We start from the raw sequence: 15,056 nt of genomic DNA on the forward strand, positions 1-15,056 counted from the left end.
TGTTATCAAAGGAACATATACAATACTGCCTGACATTAGGAACAATGAAATTGGGTGACAATGGAAGGTGGATAACCGCAGCTTAATGAATGCACATGCTTATTAGAGATGTCTTGTTAACTGTTGAGTAAGACGTTTGTTTGTTTTGTCTGTTTTGATTTCACTGACGGAGGGTAAGCCAAAGTCACAGCCCCTGTTTCACCCCGGAACTAACCCTTTGATAATCTCATCTCGTTCACGTGTGCCTTATGTCATGTTAACACCAATTGTTGGCGCATGGGGACCACTTTCTTCACGCTACTGTAGGGGTAGAGGGACAAAAATGAAATAATGAAGAGCTTCTGTGCACGAGACAAAGTTCCCTTTGGCAAGATTACGCAAGCCATGCCGATGATATCATCAAATCAAAGCGAACAGAAAGAAACGGTATGGAAGATGGGATTCCTACGGTCTATATTTGAATGAAGAGAGATCTGCTTTACTGTTGCTGTAATGTCCATAACAGCAACAGTGAAGCCCTGATTCTCTTGCTGGCTAAGTCTGAATCGCCTTTTTTTACTCCTACGGTGACTAGTGCCCACAAGGCAAAATTACAATCAATTAAAGGAAGCAATACAGCTTGCAGCGCAGTGATACGGAAGGCTGAGCAGAGCTAGACCCGGGACCTCTGTCCATTTAAATAAAATACATTAAATTACACTGGCAGGAGGGTGATGAAGGTTGTTGGAGGTCAATCTAGCCTGTGGGCAGGATGGTAGTCATACCCCCAAGTTGGCATATCATTCCTGTTGTCCATTTAAAGACGTTTAAAAATCTAAACGTTCAAATATCAACCACCTAGCTGCTGTATAGTGCATATAAGATGCATAAATACTTTTGACAAATTTTGAAGAAATCTATAAAGATAAGGTTATAGTTGCCACTCCATGACATTGCCAACGTCAGGAATCCTCGTGGGTATGAGAATGTTTATTTATGAACTATTAATCCAGAAAAACTAGTTTGCTTTTGGGAACCTCAAGTGGCTTTTAACGCAAAAGCAGCAAATAAAAAATATGTAGGAGTGCAAGAGAGAGTGTGGAGAAAAACATTGACAGGGGTTGAAAGGTAGAGTGATGAAGGCATACAGAGCATATGTGACCCACCACAGACTTTAGGTACATTTGGAGGCTTTTGACTTTGTTTCACCTTCATTTGAAAGTGAAGAATCAGAGCTTCAAAACAAGGTGTCACTTGTGCAAATAAAGCAAATATTTTTAAAGCGATGACTTGTTAATGACAAGGGTGTGGCAAACTGTGTTTCTGAGATAATCACCTTCAAAGTTTTCCCCCACACTTGGCTTCATTCAGTCCGCTCTTAAAATGCAAATTGGTTGGAGGACCAACAGAGCCGCGTGGCTACTTGTCACACAGCCACTTGACACCCTGCTGAATGGAAACTTGACATTGTGCTATATGGGGCAATCTCTGCATTATTCTTGTGTTTTGAGGGAATGCTGAACAGCGTCATCGACACACACATCTTTTGTGTTAAAAAAAGCTTTTATTCAACAGTAATAATATACATGTTTTATAAAATTTGAATTATTTCATTGTGGAAAAAAGTCCAGTACGCGCTGCTTACGCTGACTTGGATGTATCGCACTGGTCAGATTAAGGTCCGCGATATGATTTAGATTCACCACCGGCTTCCTGTAATCCATAACAACACTGAGATGAAAGTTTTTAAAGACAATTGAAACCGAAGGATCCTCATCTTGTTTACAGAAGTGACGTCAGCATTACTTATTCGTTGGTATACGCCCCCTACACAACAATGTCTCCATGTGTGTGTAAAAGTAGTACGAATTAAAGGTTGAACTCTATCAAAACGGTTTCACATTGTGACTTCACATCAAATGGAATATGGAGGAATGATCTTCACCTGATTTAAAGGAAACGATCGATCGGCGTTGTTCAGAGCTATTCAGCGTCTCTGGAGGTGAACTGTGTTTCCCCATGTAATCTAACAGGAATATTTAACTCCATGGTTTAACATTTTTCTACTATTTATAAATCAAACTCGGTTTTGAAAATATGTTGAGAGATAAAAAAAAAAAACACAAAGGGCCACAAATCAGGAAAAATCTCATTTTCCTTCTTAAAGTTTTTTCAACTTATTTGGCTGCTCCTGGCGATTTAAAAATGCGCGACAATGTGGGTTTTGCTGTGGTGGGCCACATATGATGAAAGGCAAGGACAGAGAAAGATTACATCTGCATCCTACCTTCAAGTACGGTGAGTTTGGCACTGATGTCGATTTCGCCAACGCTGTTGGAGGCCGTACACTCATAAATGGCCTCGTCCCTGTGTGTACGCAGTGGCTGGATTCGCAGAACCGAGCCCGAACCGTCATCAAACTCAATCACCTGGGGAGGCAAAACGAAAAAGGGGAAGAGGCTTCAGGCTGCTGTTTGGGTCCCCCATCCCAGGAACAAAATAAATCAATTGTAAATCAGTGACTTTTTGCCGTAGCATCTTTGCTTCTGATTGTTTTTCCTCTCACTTTGCATGATTGTAACCGGTTAAATTCACCTCTGGAATTCCATGTCTCAGTGGCTGGTTATTACTTTTCTGGGCCTCCACAAACTACACAGTAGACTTGACCACACAGAGAGTTGCAGAGACTTCTAGAACCCTATTACACTAGTTGCATTTGAAAGCGAGCTTGTTCTACAAAGCCTGAGCCTCCCAAACGGCTCTCTGTGCTGCTGGGTCAATATCTCCTGTTTATTTAATCAGCCGAGTTCCAACCACTAGAGCTGGAGAAAGTGTCATCAATAGGGAATAATACAGTAATAACATTAAGCCAAATTTTGCATCTCATGTTTAAAAGTATCCTTTTTTTTATCCTTTTCTTTTTTTAGTTTGTAGCCACAAGAAGAATTGCATTTTTCACTAGAACCCTTAACTTGGAACCCCCAGTGCCCATAAAAAAAGGAGGATGGATCTAAAATGAAACTTAACATTTCCCTTTACTTCTGCTGCATCAAATTACAGAGGAAAACACTGCTTAGGTGCAGTGCAGAATAGCTCCGTAGGCGCTCTCAACCGTTACCGCAGGTTCAAAAGGAGGCACAGGAAAAGGAGAGCACAGCCGAAAGAGAGAGAACATCAAGGGGATGCGTGTCCAGAAATGGGGGGTGGAGAGAATAGACTGAGGGAGATGAAGAAGACTACATAAATCAAGATGGAGGGAGATTAAAGGGAGAGAGGGCCTGTCTAGTCTCACTTGGAGGGGAAGAGAGCTGGCACGATACTCAGTAACTGGGCAATTGATTGTGTTCCCTGTGTGCACTGCACTGTGCGCATGTGTTTGCAGTTTCTGTGCGTGGCTCTGTGGGCTGTGAGGGTGTAGTGTGTAGGTGTGCATTGGCAAGAGTCTCGCGATTGCAACTAGTACTATCATAAATATTATTACCAGGCACTATTTATTATACATGGGTAGCATACACAGAGTATACACAGCACACACTTTACCGTACCCGTCACCTGAGTTAAGATATTCAAGTGCACTAGTGCTACTCCCTGTTAACTTCTGTTTATTCTTTATCTATTTTTTTGTTCTGTCAACTTCTGCTGTAAAACTTGAATTTCCCCTGGGGGATCAATAAAGTATTATCTTATTTTAGATAATTCAATATATTGCAATACACTTTGATAGTAATAAAATAACATACATTGCAATTTTACTGTCATATGAGTTGAAATTGTATCTATTTCAACCCTCCCGCTGCCTAATATTGTATTATAACGCAGCAATAAAACGTTTGCTCTGGTAAAATAATTAGAATAACCTTGTAACACAGTCACAAAATGAAGGTTGATGTATTATTTCACATTGTATATTGATTGGCTGTTAAAGACATTTCAACCATTGACACTGCTATTTTGAGAATTTATACAGTATTGACCGATGTGATATTCTGAAGTGTTTCAATTATTTTCTTCCACCCACAGCATGTGCGTGTGTGTGTGTGTGTGTGTGTGTGTGTGTGTGTGTGTGTGTGTGTGTGTGTGTGTGTGTGTGTGTGTGTGTGTGTGTGTGTTGTGTGTGTGTGTGTGTGTGTGTGTTCCTACCTCGAAGCGCTGGGAACTGACTTTCTTGCCCTTCTTCATCCAGGTGATCCTGGGCTTGGGCTCCCCAGTGGCCTGGCACACAAATGACGCCACACCTCCTGAGATGCCAATCTGGTCCTCGGGGGATTTAACAAAACTTGGCAAGCCTGAAGAAGGATGGCGGGTGAGACAGGGAAGCCAGGGAGGGGTAACATGATTGGAGGGGGGATGGGAGAGGGTCGAGGGAGAGAGGATGATAAGACAAAGGGATCGGGGTGGGAGGGGTGAGGCGAAAATGAGGGATGGGGCAGAGAGAGAGAGGGTTGAGACATTAGTGTCCTGAAATAACTAGTGGTAACATTTTTTTCCCCAGCATCAAAGGGAACAGTGCGAAACCTCGCAGCCATGGCTGTTGCTGACACCTGCAGCTGAATTATGAGGGAACACTCCTGCCTCTGTGCCGTTCGGCCTTGCATCGTGTTGAATATAACTCATGTTATGCAAGACTTTTGGATCAGGCAATTTCGTTTATTTCTCGCGGCCACACTTTCAATGCTATCGTCTGAGGGCCTGCGTTGTGAATGCCCAAGTAAACAAAGGAGCACGACGACTATGGCGTGCTCCCTACTCTCAACAGGGAGATACGGATAAGTATAAAAAGCACTAAAAGCACAGAGGAAATTCAACAGCTGCCAACAACCACAATTTTAATTAACTTCCACTGATACTATGAGTCGTTCTATTCTGAGAGTCACTTTGCCAGGTAGCCATCTTTTTTTTTTACCAAATAAATTACAATAATTTTCTAATAGTCCTGGACCCAAGACATCCAGCTCAGATACAATTCATACACTATTGAACGACACCAAGGCTGTTGCCATGTTGGTGTTTTGTAACCTCTGCGTCGGGGGAAAATGCTCTTCTTTCAAAATAAAGGTGCACAGTGCCGCGATGCGCTGTCTGAGAATACACCTGCGTCTGAGGTTTTTGTGCTGCGTGCCTTCAGAGCGTTTTCACGACGCATCACACCGGAGTGTTATTGTGCACACACGTCCATGGAGCCCGTTTCACCGCCACCCCCATCTGGGTGGCACGGTGCTACTTGCGAAGATGCCCCGAGTCGCTCTTTATTTACACTTCAGTGGCGGGCGTCATAATCCTTATTACTGGCTGAGTCGACGAGTCCATGTCTCAAGAGTCATTAGCGGCGAGGGAGGAGGAGAGCACATCAACTGCAGTCCTGACGGGCAGGCCGCCTCGCAGAGACATAGATCGGGGGAAATCATTATGGTGTGCACACAAGAGAGACGCCAGGCTTCCCTGCCAGCGCACACACTAAGGAGAACCTCGACAATGGCTGCTGTCTCTTTTTTCTCAATGTGTTGTAATATGAAATCTGGGGGGCGGCAGACAGGCATTGGGTGAGAATCAATATCAACTTAGCATAATGCATCACCGCGTTCATAGAGGGCAGGAGTCTTTAGCAGGAGCTTTCGTCAGAGCCCACATAGTTAAATCATGGCCCCCTAACATAGCCTGCAGAACAGCGTAGCAGGCATTTACTACTAATTGGAATCTAGTATATCTCCTCCAAAAGTTGATCTTTCTGCACACAAAGGACTGACTGCTCAATAATAAAAAAAAAAATTTGCCCCCCATCACCTTGTCGTTTTGAAACACAATTACACTGAAAAGAATAAAGCAAAGCAAAGACTAAATTGATTTATTTCATGCAATGGTACAAAAACAAATTGGCAAGTAAATGGGGAAAAAAAATTGTGGTTTGTGGAATTTTGTATTCAAGCCAATGTTTCCTGAAAGTTGGCTTTGGACAAGAACTTTTCATTGCAGCGCCTCACAAAAAGACAGGTGGATGGACAGATATAAAAACAGACAGATAAGATAGGAACAAAAGGAGAGAGCTGGTGCATGCTCTCTGCAGCTAAGTGTTCATCACGAGCTGCAATCCCAGCGATGTACAATTGCCGAGAGATCGTAGGCGTGTGGGCAGCGAGGTCGGGGTGCACTCAGTGGAGGTGAGCTGCTGTTGTGTGTACACTTAGATGCTGTGCAGCTGAACAGACAGAGGCAGCTTATTAGAGATGCATGCCCTGAGTGGAGTGTCCAACTGCATGGTAAGTAAATCTTCCCTGTGCACCCTTTCAATTATTTTATTTTCCATATGAACAAATTTGATTCTGACACGGGCGTGCCCACCATTTCCAGTCACGATAAGGAATGGGAAGCATGGCAGTAGCATTCATTACTTGGTAAAAAAAAAAATAAATTTAATTAAATAAAAACAGCAGGTTAGGAAGTTATTTGTTTCTCATTACAACACAAGGTGTATTATTTAGATGCAAACACAAACGGGGTTGAGAGACAAAAAAGAGACACAAAAGTATGATGTAATTCACAACCTTTTTCAAAACCATCACTAGTTTAGAACCGGCAAGAACAGAATTCCAGGCAAGCATGTTTTTGGGTCCGTACAAACCAACGCATGTGGCCATGTGATCAACAATACTTTCATACTAACCTCACAGACATTAGAATGACATTTTATTTCTGGCTCTACATTAAGTGTTTTCACTGGCAAAGCAGAACTCCTTTTTTGTTTTTCCCCATCATGTGTGGCAGAGGATCATTAAATATTATGAAGTCTAGAGACCTGATTACCATCATTCTGACTTCAAGAGGCCGCGCTAACATCTGTCCACAGCAGCTCCATTAGAGCAAAGAAATAAGGAAGGGGGCAGGGGGTGGCCTAGCTTAGAGGAGGGATCAGGCAGCATTAAACAGCTCTGGGGCACATACGTCAAATTAAAGCACGTACATTCAAAGCCTCTGTAGTGCCAGCAAAGCACAAATGGGCAGCCATCGGTTTTGGGGAAATCTTCAGGATTTGTTCGGGATCAGTGGAGAATATTTAAACGGGCCCTTGCTGAGGCTTTCTGGCATTAATTCTCTTAAACAAGCTCCCGTATATTTGGGATTTTTGATATGTGACCTTTGACTCGCAGTGCAGAACTAACTAATTTGGACCTTTATTTCATGTCTCGTGAAGAACTTAGTGGCAATCGATAAGATTGTCTGTGTTGGGTGGATTTCAATACACGACTTACACACCTTCCAAAACTGCAGTAAGTCTGTTTTCATCTTTGCTCACTACCTTTCCTGAAAGTATGCGTTCTTCTGATCGAAAGATCTGTTTTGTTTTTCTTGGTCACTTACACACACACATTGTAAATTTGTTCCTCCGGCGGAATGTTCTTTTTTGGGAATTTTCATCCATATTGACAGTTTACTGACCACCAGCAGCTACGCTGGTGGGCATGCCTGCCTGATCTTAGCATTCTCGCCATGAAAGGATTATCGAGTCGCCACCAACAAAGGATATAAAGGAGCACATGGTAAATGGACGACATTTGAGATGGCACCCTTTCTAGTCCAGGGGGCGCTTTCAAATTTTTCTCACATTCACCCATTCTCACACACATCCGTACACTGAGGTGGGAGACAGCCGTGCAAGTTGGCAACCAGCTCATTGGGAGATCCTACAAGGAAGAGCTGGGCATCAAACCAGCAATCCTCCAATTACCAGACATCCCATTCTACCCCCTGAGTAATTGTCGTGTTATGTACAAGCATAACGTGAAAAAAGTGGCATCAGTATCAAACATGGGCTTGTTTCAACAAAATGATCTTACTGATTACAACTTTAACAATAACCTTCAAAAATGTCCTTCTCTGACTGTAAAGGCTTAGCCTTATATATGGTCTTTACCACACACTGCCTCGACAGGGAAATAACATCTCCTCCTGAACTAAAACTCTGCAGTTTCCCCCCCAATCCTTTCTTTCTGCTTGTGGCAGTTGAGGATATCATAGTGATGCATTTGTCAGCTATTTTTTAAGAGACGCAAAATCCAGGCTGACTTTTTTTCTGCCTGTGTCCTATTTTCCTGACTGTCAAGACACACCGTTGTCACGCTGAAACAATGGTGGGGATGAGTTGGGGGGGAAAAAACTTAAGCCTACCTACACAAATTCTACACTCAGCAAACAACTGCCAGAGTGGAACTGTAATCTGTCTCTACTTTGATATGTCAAATTCAGGAATCATACCCTGACATTCAAAGCCTTCAATTATATATTTTTTCTCGCGATTGTGTTGGGAAGAGCCGCCTATACCTGTCAAGTGGACAGCATGCAAAGACCGTCATTCCAAGGTTGAGGTTATCTGTACTGAATATCTCTCATTTACCTCATGACAAACAATGTGCTTCTCACTTGGAAAAACAATGAGGGCCATTGGTCCCCTGTTGACTTGAGAGATTAGACTTGGCCTGCAGTCAGGCTATTGACAAACCTGCATAGATCCCTTGGTCAGATAGCATTCAGGTAGTCCATCTTAGATTGCGCTGTGGGAGGATTAAGAAACTTCTCTTAGATGGATCTAATGCCTACAGCTGGTTTTGTGGGGTTGGAAGTCATTAAATAGACGAAATGTATAGTTTTTCTGACCTTCCAGATTCCTCAAGTGTTGCTATGGTCCTTTGGTTCTTTGCATAACAATGGCCACAGTGTTGGAACAGGTGATAAGTCACCAAATCTATTACCAGATGACTTTCGACGTCAAGCCTGTGGTGAACCAAGGTCAAGAAGAGATGCTGAGCATCTGTGTAAGGAAGAAGCCAATAGGCTAGACATCATCTTTTAAACTCTGTGTCAGGGGGCAAGAATAGAGGTATGGTTTCAGGAGGTTTTAAAAAATGGGAGGAGGTTTATTCTAATATTCCTCATACTACTGTTTTTCAACGATCTGCCAAACTCTTGAGTATTAGTCATGTAATGGCATTTTCCCAGGCACTAATACAGTATCGTCTTGTTTCCCTGTCGGGGTCCTCGGAGAGTTTATTTTATGAATGCAGAGACAGCAGGGAGAGTAGGCTAAATAGCACAAGTGGTGCAAACAATTAGCCAATTCCCAAGTCTACAAGACAGCCCATCGAGAGCAACTCTACAGAGTAGAGTATCAGGGATCGATATGCACGCAGCAGAGTGCAAACCATTATTCCTTATTAATAATGCATTTGCAAGTTATAATTTTCACAAAGCATCACTTAGTGTGAATTTGTCTGATGGAATCAGCACTGCTTGTTTTAATGGAACACTTCCATTAAATTTTTCTCAAGCCATTACTTGGCAAGTTACTTGCAATTAATTCCACATAAAGCTGCCTCTCTCGCAAGTTATTTACCCCAATAAAGTCTGCATTTAAAGTTTGTTTAAAATCAATAAACATGTTCACAAATACCAGCTGAGCACCAAAAAAGGCATTTTCCTTCAAGCAAATCTCAGTTTTTATACCAAATCACTACATATACCAGGGCCACCATATATATACCAGGGCTGTGACGGTATAATTTCTTTCTTACCGTGGTGAAAAGCAACGTACAACCGGGGGAGCGGGGCAATTTTTGATTTTTGTCAGTCAGTGTTTCAAGTTCACAAAATTCCACAGGGATAACAATTCAATGAGGAGTTATAAATAAGGGGAATCATAAATATATTTTTGTATGTGTGAATCGTCCACACAGCTCGTAATCGTGAACACAGCTCTCTGGGCGCCCCGATGGCGGAGAGCTGTGTTCGTCCCGTTCATAGTGGCATTGAACAGCCGAAGCCGATTCGACTGACAAAATTCTGAGTCGGGTGCATTGTCCTGACTGTCCTGACTTGACTGTCCCTCCCTGGTATTGCGGTAATCGTCACAGCCCTGATATATAAAACAATATATAGTAAAAATATGCTATTGTTATAATACCACAATATTAATGATAAAATAGGTTTCATGAAAACCATTAATGAATCATAAAAGAGTAGCCTGCCTAGTTGTTTTAGAGGCTCACAAACGTGATCAGGCGGCTGTATATTCTTTATCGGGGGAACTAACCAGAGCAAATGTCTTAATCCGCAAATAGACCTTCATAAAATGCGTAAACTGATAGGAACAGAGGAGGGGGGGGGGGGGGATCCGAAAGCTGTCAAACTTTTCAGGACTCCCTTTGACCATGAAGAAAGGCTCTATCTGGGCCTTCAAGTCTTCAGTGAATTATTCAAGACAGCGGAGAAGAACATAAACTCTGAGTGCAATTACTGATCACTCCTCTCCTCCCAGTGTGAGAAACATTAACGTAATGGCTTTCATCTTCACAAGGCGGTTATAAGCGAGAACCATCTTTTAAGTGTAAACTCTGTGCTCTTTTCTCCCTGGTGATATGCCATCCCTCCAGGGGGAAAAAAAGAAATAAAATCTCAATCAGCACACCCCGGTGACATACGGCAGGGTACGTGTTCAAAACATGTGTTTTTAAAACAGGCCCGGTTAGGATAGACACTCCTTTGTGCACCTTGGCGGAGACGATTTAGGTCTTGTCGGTAATGATGGGGTTAGCGGTATCATATGATGGGGAAGGTTTTGCTTGAGGTTTTGCATTAGCCACAGTATTTTCACTGGCGCCTGCCACCGTCTCATCAATGATGAGTCATTACCTGTGGCGGATTTCTGCAAATGCGGCGCTTTACAGGAAAGTTTCGAGAGAAATGTGAGGCAGCCAAGGCAGACGCGGTGTGACGTGCAGTCAGTGCAATGTTGAACAACTTTACGCATAACAACCACTTGTGCCAAAACACTCGTAGGAGTCATAATTATGATTATTGTAAAGACTTGATGAACCTGTTTAAGCTAAGCAATGTATGGAATTGTATAAGATGTTGACAGGGTAAATGTGTTCAGTCTCCTTAAACAATGAACAGAGTCTCTATTATGTTCGCACCAAACCTTTAACACAAGCCTGCTAATGTGCTGAGCTCATCAAAATCAGCCTGGCGGCGAAATTACCGGTGTCCATAAAAAATGTTCTCATTTACATTGGATTCGAATGAAAGCGGGTTCATTTTCCAAGGTAGGATAGATCATGCATTTGAAGTCGTTGGAGTTGGTGAAGTCGCAACACTGGAGCTCTTAAATGTTACACGGAATGCGGAGAGAGAAAAGTAGATTTTGAATGTGGCTTTGAATATGTAAGCAGTCGGTGGAGACCAAATGCCACACAAATGCAAATACAAACTTGTTTCTTAAGTGGCTGTGGGAGCACAGAGTGGGGACCTGGGGGTAAAAGAGGGAGGGGTTGTTAATGTTGCTGGCTTAAGGCCAACGGCCACCCTGGCTAGGACCCTGTCATTAATAGACTAGTGTGGGGAAAGTTCTTAGTGTTCCCTTGGGGGTGAAAGGAACAAATAGGAGAGAGAGAGAATTGGGGCATAGAGGAATCTGGCTGGTGGAGACTCAGCTGTTGATGTGGGTACTTGCTTACTCAAAGGCCTCATTTCAGGGATAGGTCATCATCCATCAACGTTCAGCCCTGAATGACCCCTATAACCTCATTAATTAGCCTTCCCTAGATTAGCTCTCCCTCTGAGACCATAGAGGACCCCTACCATTGTTATTGCCCCCCCCCACCCAGAGCAGCGAGGCCTAAAGTGATTCGGCTCCGGATAAGCCCTACTGGAGGGAAAATTGAATGATGTTACTATGGGGACATGGAAAAACAAACTCTCTCTAGCTGAGCAGCGATGATGCCATTTAGACATTAAAAAATATTCCACTTGCTGCCCCATAATGTTCATAATTCTGATCCATACACGCAGGGTGTTTTTATAAGCTTAAATGCCCATGAGTGCACCTTGAAAAAAATGGGAAATAAAATGTTTTGGTTCAATGTTAATGAGTGTGTCAGGATATTACTAAAAAACAAAATACATATTAGGTTGTATCCTTTAAATAGGTGAAGCGATGATCGCGACCTGGTAATATTTCATGTTATTTTGTTAAAACTTGTCGATCGACAGCAGAGTAGTCCCGTCTTATCAATTTAGATATTGAGAACATTTTCTTCTGGATGTTCTTAAAATACTGATGCAAGCTTCCAGATGGCATCACTCGAAACAAATCTAGCCTGCATCAAAACGTTGAATTTAGGGCTGTGATTCTGAGAGCTTTTGCAATTTTAGATTACAAGCTAATTGAAATCTCACAGAAAATCAAACACCTGCCAATGCATAGCCTTACAACCAGTTTTACAAATGGTAAGAGGTTCAACGATATCACACACATACAGTATTGACATAAATGGATTGGCTGACGTTAACAAAGCCATCAACGTGAACAAAGAGGTCTGAACTGTTTTGAACTATTACATCATACACTTTCTGAAAGGAAGTTAACAGACCTTTTCATCTGACGGAGGTGTCGAATCCGGACCGCAGCCGGGGGTTTTGGGGTGACTGCCTCTGGCCCCGACATCTAGCAGCCTAATTAGACTATTAATCTTACATCATTAACCCTAAACAATCCCTCCCTCCTTCACCATCTTGACATTGCCGCAGTGCCACATTAAGAAGTGAACCTCCCCCCTTTATCCTCCCTTCTGTTTCAGCTGCGTGGTTCTGTCACATCGTTCTGAAATTGTTTTTCTTTTGGAGTTGACCTTCCCGCCGTGCCTGCTTTTCTCCTTGGTGCATTTTCTGAGGTTACCCTTCCTCTCCTTACACCTTACCCGAGCACCACCTTCTGCCTGTCTGCATGATCTGTGTGGACCACAGCTGTGCGCTAACAACATTACTCTCCGAGTGTTTCTCGGAGTGGATACAGTTACTTTTAATTAAAAACAGAATCAATTTCTATTCCTGTCAATTTTGTGAACCGGGTGACCATATGGCCACTTAAAAACACAATCCAATTTTGAGCGGCCCACCCCGTCAGCCATCGCTCTCCAAACCACTCCCCATTCTTCTTGGTACTCCGCTGTAGCATCTTTGTAAATGATTTAACCAACCTCCTTGAGTAGCCCTCAAAATGCCCATGTACTTCATGACGGATCATTTAGTATTTTGAGCTGTTTGAGATTGAGATCATAGCGGACCTTGAGGGAAAAAATGAAGGGTAGCAAAAATGAATTTAAACAGCAAGAAAAGGCAACATAACCGAAAATGTAATTAAATTGTGTTAATTAAATTAATCCTAATAATACAAAAGATCACCAAATCTGCTTTGGGCTTTGCATGCGTAACCATGGGGAGTATGTGCAGGGCTTATAGAATATACAATATCAGTGATTTGGTGGATATTGAATGTCATTTACTATAGTATAACTACTATGGCTATTTTAGGCCTACAAATCACTGTTAATCAGCTGTAGGCAAAACAGGCAGGGCAAGAAAAAAATAGGAATTCGAGTGAGACAGTGGCTTAGTAATAAGCCAGCTAAACCTTATAAACATAATTATGATGCCGGTTGTCATTCTGCCACTGGCAGTGCACGGAACTGCCTAGGGCACAGATACAGCCCCGGTGGCCTCACTGGAGCTCACATTAAAAAAGCCAACCGAGATTATAAAGACAAAGCCCCGAGAGGAGAAACATACATCAAAAGCACATTAAAGTGAATGAAATAACTCACAATGACAGCACAACAAAAAGATAACCATTCCATGTGAGCACTGGATATGTGTGACTTTGAGCCTGACCTTGTGGGGCGGTGAGCTACAAGGGGAGCGAGCTGCTTGATTAGGCTGGATTCCCCAGGGATCGATAGGCATCTGAGATCAGCACTCAAAGTAATCACAGCGCATTGTGAGCCCGCTCAATGATTATACAAGATGAATGATGTCACAGAGGTATAACACTGATGGTGATGGCAGGGGGGCACTTGTTCTTATTTGCTATTACGTCAAGACCAATAACACTAATTGATTTGCAGCACCGAACCAAAATCTTTTAAAAAACAACAAAGTAAATCAATGGCGCCTTGCAAATGGAGTCATCTAAAGCCGCTGCGTGTGGAGTTAGCTTACACTTTTAACAAAGGTACATAGTAGTTTGCTCTGTGTTTGCATCGCCTGCTGAGCTCTTCCATTCAGTGAAATTAAGTCACATTTATTTATAAAGCGTTTTTTTTGTTGTTGTTTTTTTTTAATAAATGGGCAAAGAGCGCACAATAAGCAAAACACTAAACAGACAAAACAGGCACATGACAAACAAAGACGAAGGCAGAGAGAATTCTGGTAATCTGAACCTTACCAGGCACCTCACCCAAAATATCTGTCTGTGGTCCACCCTGTAATTCAGGGAATCACAACCAAAACTATCACGTTTGCATAACTTAGACCATACAAATTATAGGCAAGCATTGTGCTCAACCCCACAATTTGTGGTGTTATTTTTGTCCCCTCATGCTGCTGTCTTATTTTAATTCTATGTCTGTTGGCACTATACTCTTGTAATAGCAGGTCTAGGACTTTTTCCCATAAGAGTAACATTAGATGCGTTTACAGTTACATTAACCTTCAGCAAAGACTTTGCTTCATAACACTCAACCCCATTTGAGTAAGACATCATGCCTCGTGCCCAACTGGTAGCCTCCATTCTGGAGCTTCAGCACTAGGATGACCTCTAAAAGAGTGTTAATATCATCTTGGCGCAGCAAAATACTGCATCTTTTATTGAAAGCGCCTGGATGTGTGGTATAAAGATCTGCTCTATTCACATCAGTATAGAGGTCACAAAATGTATCACACAGCTACTGGCCAGTTTACAGCATTTTCTAAGTACTCTATTTTCATACCCAGGTATAGTGTTAATGCTATCACGTGGATGGGAACAAATGGTTGAATTACTCATTATCCCAAGGTTCAAGGTAATTTAATTAAAAGTCATAGCAGGCAGAACGAGGAGGGGGGGCTTAAGGTGTGAAAATGTGCTGCAAGGTTGGACTTATGGCGCAAGTATACTCAAAGAACCAGAGCTTTACAAGCAAATAGACACGCTTGGAACAAGAAGTGAATAAAAAGACAACAGGCCTAATTCACAAAAGGTTTCTTAAAGTCCCTGT

At 42.5% G+C, this 15,056-nt stretch overlaps 1 protein-coding gene across 3 annotated transcripts in view; it reads right to left on the minus strand.

Annotated features, from left to right (window-relative positions):
• Positions 1 to 15,056, minus strand: part of LOC307238227 (receptor-type tyrosine-protein phosphatase F) — a 199,450-nt gene that overhangs the window by 114,083 nt on the left and 70,311 nt on the right. For all 3 annotated transcript variants that reach the window (XM_080011136.1, XM_080011134.1, XM_080011135.1), the window contains exons 3-4: positions 4,120 to 4,265; positions 2,267 to 2,408 (exon numbers count right to left, since the gene is read on the minus strand). In XM_080011136.1, coding sequence (XP_079867262.1) covers positions 2,267 to 2,408; positions 4,120 to 4,265 — 288 coding nt within the window. The remainder of the gene's footprint in view (positions 1 to 2,266; positions 2,409 to 4,119; positions 4,266 to 15,056) is intronic.

This window comes from Zeus faber (assembly GCF_960531495.2).
Source record: "Zeus faber genome assembly, chromosome: 12".
Taxonomy (NCBI): domain Eukaryota; kingdom Metazoa; phylum Chordata; class Actinopteri; order Zeiformes; family Zeidae; genus Zeus; species Zeus faber.